This window comes from Myotis brandtii, unplaced genomic scaffold, assembly GCF_000412655.1.
Source record: "Myotis brandtii unplaced genomic scaffold, ASM41265v1 scaffold3017, whole genome shotgun sequence".
NCBI lineage: Eukaryota > Metazoa > Chordata > Mammalia > Chiroptera > Vespertilionidae > Myotis > Myotis brandtii.
The window spans coordinates 59217-65124 of NW_005361530.1; the positions used below are offsets into that span (position 1 = coordinate 59217).

At 48.5% G+C, this 5908-nt stretch overlaps 1 protein-coding gene across 1 annotated transcript; it reads right to left on the reverse strand.

Annotated features, from left to right (window-relative positions):
• Positions 1-994: 994 nt before the first annotated feature.
• LOC102259710 (zinc finger protein 883-like) lies at positions 995-3559 on the reverse strand. Its single transcript, XM_014542412.1, has one exon. It carries the CDS (start codon positions 3557-3559, stop codon positions 1595-1597), a length of 1965 nt encoding a protein of 654 aa, XP_014397898.1. The 3' UTR covers positions 995-1594.
• Between the last annotated feature and the right edge of the window lie 2349 nt (positions 3560-5908).

Sequence of the window (5908 nt, forward strand, 5' to 3'; positions counted from 1 at the left end):
TGTACCTGGGTTGCGGGCACATCCCCAGTGGGGGGCGTGCAAGAGGCAGCTGAATCGATGTTTCTCTCTCATCGATGTTTCTAACTCTCTATCCCTCTCCCTTCCTCTCTGTAAAAAATCAATAAAATATATATATATATAAAAAGTGCTATTTAAAAATAACCAAACAAAAAAAAACTGGCCAGTCATTTCTGCCATTGCACAGCCTGTCCATAAGCAGAGAAATGTTGAGATCCCCCCTTACAACGTTGTTCACCTCTTCATGCTTGTAGAGCCTGAATCAGGTTATACACAACCCCATACATGAAAACGAATAAGCAAGATTAAAAAGAATTAAAAGCCCTGGACGGTGTGGCTCAGTGGTTAGAGAATTGCCCTGTGCACCCACGGGTCATGGGTTCGATCCCCGGTCAAGGGCACTTACCTGGGTTGCATGTTCCATCCCTGGCCCCAGCTGGTGTGCGTGTAAGAGGGAACCAAGCCATGTGTCTCACTCACATCAGTGTTTCTCTCTCTCTTTCTGTCCATCCCCTTTTCTATTCCTCCTTTCCATTCTCTCTAAATATCAGTGGGAAAAATATCCTTAAGTGAGGATTAAAACAATAACAACAAAAAGAATTGAAAGAGTAAGACGTCGCCCAGCCAGTATGGCTCAATGTTTGAGCATCGACCTATGAACCAGCTGGTCACGGTTCCATTCCCAGTTAGGACAAATGCCTGGGTCATGGGCTCGATCCGCAGTAGGGGGCGTGCCAGAGGCAGCTGATCAGTGATTCTCTCTCATCATTAATGTTTCCATCTCTCTCCCTCTCCCTTCCTTTCTGAAATCAACAAAAAACACATTAAAAAATAGAGTAAGGCCTTGTCTTGGCCAGTGTGGCTCAGCTGGTTGAGCATTGTCTGATGTACCAAAAGGATGCTGGTTCAATTCCTGGTCAGGGCACATGTTCAGGTTGCGGGTTCCATCCCTGGTCGGAGCGAGTGCATGAGGCAATCAATCAATGTTTCTCTCTCCTCCTCTCCCTCTCTCTAAAATAAATAACAAAATATTTTTACGAAGAGTAAATTCTGAATTATTGTATAAGCCAACGTCATGAGCAGCAGACAGTTCCAAGTTCATACACTGGACGGTGGAATATCTCATCACAAATTATCACCCTCGATGAACACGTAGTCATTTCTCTGCAAGCTGCAATTCATTACTGCAGCGTGTCCATGTCCAAATCAGTCCTAATAGGAAAGCTGATCCCCTGGTCATTTCCATTTTGCCACAATATACATGAGACCAGAGGTCAGCGTACATAAGCACATTGGGATGTCGACTATTGCAAAGTCTGTGGACCTGCCAGGTGGGAAAGGTGGAAGGAATTAGCCTCAGAATCTAGGAGCACCATAACTCGAGAAGAAGGAGGCCTGGGAAAGTCAGAACGAGAAAAATACTTACACACACTTCCAACATAAATAAAACTTATGGGGAATCTCCCCACTGTGCATATCCAGATATAAGAGTTTCAATCCAGACAAATGACTCCCCAAAATGTTTCCTCCTCAAGTGTTGTTACACCAAACAGGAAATTGCTCATTCCCGGCACACTTAAGGCCTTTTAGCAGTGTGAACTCGCTGGTGATAACGAAGTTTGGAGCCATAGATAAAAGACTTCCCACATTCACTGCACTTATAAGGCCTCTCACCAGTGTGAACTCTCTGGTGGTAGCGAAACGTCGAACTGTAGATAAAAGACTTCCCGCATTCGCCACACTTGTAAGGTTTTTCACTCGTGTGAACGCGCTGATGATAGCGGAGTTTGGAACTATATATAAAAGACTTCCCACATTCACTGCACTCGTAAGGCCGTTCGCCAGTGTGAACGCGCTGATGGTAGCGGAGTTTGGAACTATATATAAAAGACTTCCCACATTCACTGCACTCGTAAGGCCGTTCGCCAGTGTGAACGCGCTGATGGTAGCGGAGTTTGGAACTATATATAAAAGACTTCCCACATTCACTGCACTCGTAAGGCCGTTCGCCAGTGTGAACGCGCTGATGGTAGCGGAGTTTGGAACTATATATAAAAGACTTCCCACATTCACTGCACTCGTAAGGCCGTTCGCCAGTGTGAACGCGCTGATGGTAGCGGAGTTTGGAACTATATATAAAAGACTTCCCACATTCACTGCACTCGTAAGGCCGTTCGCCAGTGTGAACGCGCTGATGGTAGCGGAGTTTGGAACTATATATAAAAGACTTCCCACATTCACTGCACTCGTAAGGCCGTTCGCCAGTGTGAACGCGCTGATGGTAGCGGAGTTTGGAACTATATATAAAAGACTTCCCACATTCACTGCACTCGTAAGGCCGTTCGCCAGTGTGAACGCGCTGATGGTAGCGGAGTTTGGAACTATATATAAAAGACTTCCCACATTCACTGCACTCGTAAGGCCGTTCGCCAGTGTGAACGCGCTGATGGTAGCGGAGTTTGGAACTATATATAAAAGACTTCCCACATTCACTGCACTCGTAAGGCCGTTCGCCAGTGTGAACGCGCTGATGGTAGCGGAGTTTGGAACTATATATAAAAGACTTCCCACATTCACTGCACTCGTAAGGCCGTTCGCCAGTGTGAACGCGCTGATGGTAGCGGAGTTTGGAACTATATATAAAAGACTTCCCACATTCACTGCACTCGTAAGGCCGTTCGCCAGTGTGAACGCGCTGATGGTAGCGGAGTTTGGAACTATATATAAAAGACTTCCCACATTCACTGCACTCGTAAGGCCGTTCGCCAGTGTGAACGCGCTGATGGTAGCGGAGTTTGGAACTATATATAAAAGACTTCCCACAGTCACTGCACTCGTAGGGGTGAAAACCCTTTCCTGTGCGGACTCTGGGGTGCCTAACAAATGAGGATTTGTACCTGAGCGGTTTTCCGCACTCACTGGACACAACACACGGTCTTGCCGTATGGACGTTCTGGTCCTGAGCAAGCATGCGTTGGGGGTTGAAATCTTTCTTGCCTTCTCCAGAAGGGCCAAAGCTTGTTCTGCTCTGCGGAGTTATACACGGAGTGACTTTGGTTGGCTCCTCCCTGGTTTGAGTGAGCTGTGGCTGCCGGTGTCCCAAGCTGGGCAGGGAGTCCCTCTCACCCTGCTCAGAGGTCAAGGTCTTCCCTGACAGGTGGGTGCTGTTGCTCTTCACGAATGAGGCCTTGTCTGCACGACTTCTGAAGGGCTCCCCTCCCATGTGCTGCCCCGCAAGCTGGTGACCGTTTACACTGAAATAAAATCGTCTTGCGCACGCCCCACACCTCAGCAGTTTCTGGCTGGGCTGTGTCCCCTGATGCTCGACCAAGTGGAAAATGTCTCTCAAGACCGGCCCGCAACTCTCACAGGGGTGTCTCTTCTGGGAAGACGAGGCTGCCTTGGGATTCTTCCCCTGTGACATTCCCACAGAAACCCTCTGTTCGCCGGGTGCTTCCACATCGTCGGCTCCACAGCAGCAACCTGAGCGCAAAGAAACGCCGGTGAGATACCTGTTGACTAAAGGGAGGGGAGAACCCATCACACATACTCACGTGTCAGCCCTAGCCCGTTTGGCTCAGTGGATAGATCATCAGCCGGCGGACCGAAAGGTCCTGGGGTTGATTCCGGTCAAAGGCACACTCCTCAGTTGCAAGGTCCTCCCGGGCCCGAGCCCTCGTCGGGGTGCATGCAGGGGGCAGCCGATGGATGTGTTTCTCTAGCATTAATATTTCTGTCTTTCCCTCTCTCTTCCCCTCTCTCTAAAAATCAATGGGAAAAAAATCCTCAGGTGAGGATTCAAAACAAAACAAAACAAATTAAGTATCAAGCAAATACTATCATATGTGAAGGCAGAAAATGCAGCCACCGAATGTTCATAAAAAACGCCAATATCTACCTTTCAACAATGGGTGGATAACTAAATATTGTTCTTAATATGAAAATTTAACAAAGATATATTTCAACTGAATGACACTTTAATCCAAGTGGATCTAACAGACATACAAAGGACATCCCATGCTATCACAGCACAATACACATTCTCTCAAGTGTACACTGAATATTCTCTAGGATAGACAATTCGTAACAACACAATGTTCCAGGACAGGGGCCACCTGCAGTGTGTGGGTTCTTGACCTCATGTAGAAATTATTTTTTTTTTTAAACCCTCACCTGAGGATATTTTCCCCTGATTTTTAGAGGGAAAGACAGAGAGAAATATCAATGTGAGAGAAACACATCAATTGGTTGCCTCCTGCAAGAGGCCTGACCAGGGGCTGAGGAGGAGCCTGCAACCGAGGTACCAGCCCTGGACCGGAACTGAACCTGGGACCCTTCGGTCCACAGGCCAATGCTCTATCCACTGAGCCAAATCGGCTAGGGCTGTGGTCGGCAAACTGCGGCTTGCGAGCCACATGCGGCTCTTTGGTCCCTTGAGTGTGGCTCCTCCTAAGCCTGAGGAGTACCCTAATTAAGTTAATAACAATGAACCTACCTGTATAGTTTAAGTTTAAAAAATTTGGCTCTCAAAAGAAATTTCAATGGTTGTACTGTTGATATTTGGCTCTGTTGACTAATGAGTTTGCCGACCACTGGTCTAGGGCATAGAAATGATTTTACAATACGAGTCCAAGGGATAGTGAAGTATGTGTATAAGAGCTGAGGCAGCCATAATCGGTTTGGCTCAGTGGATAGAGCGTCAGCCTGCAGACTCAAGGGTCCCAGGTTCGATTCCGGTCAAGGGCATGTACCTTGGTTGCAGGCACAACCCCAGTGGGGGGTGTGCAGGAGGCAGCTGATCGATGTTTCTAACTCTCTATCCCTCTCCCTTCCTCTCTGTGAAAAATCAATAAAATATATTTTTAAAAAATTAAAAAAAATAAAATAAAAGCTGAGGCAATGCCAGCCGGCGTGGCTCAGAGGCTGAGCATCGACCTATGAACCAGAAGGTCACGTTCAATTCCCAGTCAGGGCACATGCGTGGGTTGAAGACTCAAGCCCCCGTGTGGGGCGTGTAGGAGGCAGCAGAACGATGACACTCATCATTGATGTTTCCCTCTCTCTCCCTTCCTCTCCGAAATCAATCAACACACACACACACACACACACACACACACACACACACACACACACACACACTCTATCTAGAGGCCCGGTTCACAAAATTCATGCACTCGGGGGTGGGAGGGCAGGTTCCTCAGCCTGGCCTGGTCCTCTCACAGTCTGAGAGCCCTTGGGGGATGTCCAACTGCTGTGAAGGCAGGAGAGGCTTCTGCCACTGCTGCTGTGCTCGCCAGCTGTGAGCCCGGGTCAGAGCGTCTAGCTCCCACAGGGGGAGCGCACTGACCACCAGGGAGCAGGTCCTGTGTTGAGCGTCTGCCCCCTGGTGGTCAGTGCCGGTCATAGCGACCGGTCGTTCCGCTGTTTGGTCGATTTGCATATTAGCCTTTTATTATATAGGATATTTAATGTTTTAAATGATTTTTTAGAGAGGGAGAGAAAATAGACACACCCATGACAGAGAAACATCGATTGGCTGCCTCCTGCACACCCCCTACTAGGGATTGCAGCTGCTGCCCAGGCACCTGCCCTGACCAGGAATGGAACCAGAAACATCTTGGTGCATGGGACAATGCTCATTCCACTAAGCCATGACGACCGGGCAATGAAGTACAGTATTTAAAAAGCTGGGAAGGCCCTGACCGGTTTGGCTCAGTGGATAGAGCGTCGGCCTGCGGACTGAAGGGTCCCAGGTTTGATTCCGGCCAAGGGCATGTACCTTGGTTGCGGGCGCATCCCCAGTGGGGGGTGTGCAGGAGGCAGCTGGTCGATGTCTCTCTCTCATCGATGTTTCTAACTCTCTATCCCTCTCCCTTCCTCTCTGTGAAAA

Bases quoted from the DNA above. Each gene is read 5' to 3' on its own strand.
- LOC102259710 (XM_014542412.1), bottom strand. From the start codon at position 3,559: ATGGGTTCTCCCCTCCCTTTAGTCAACAGGTATCTCACCGGCGTTTCT.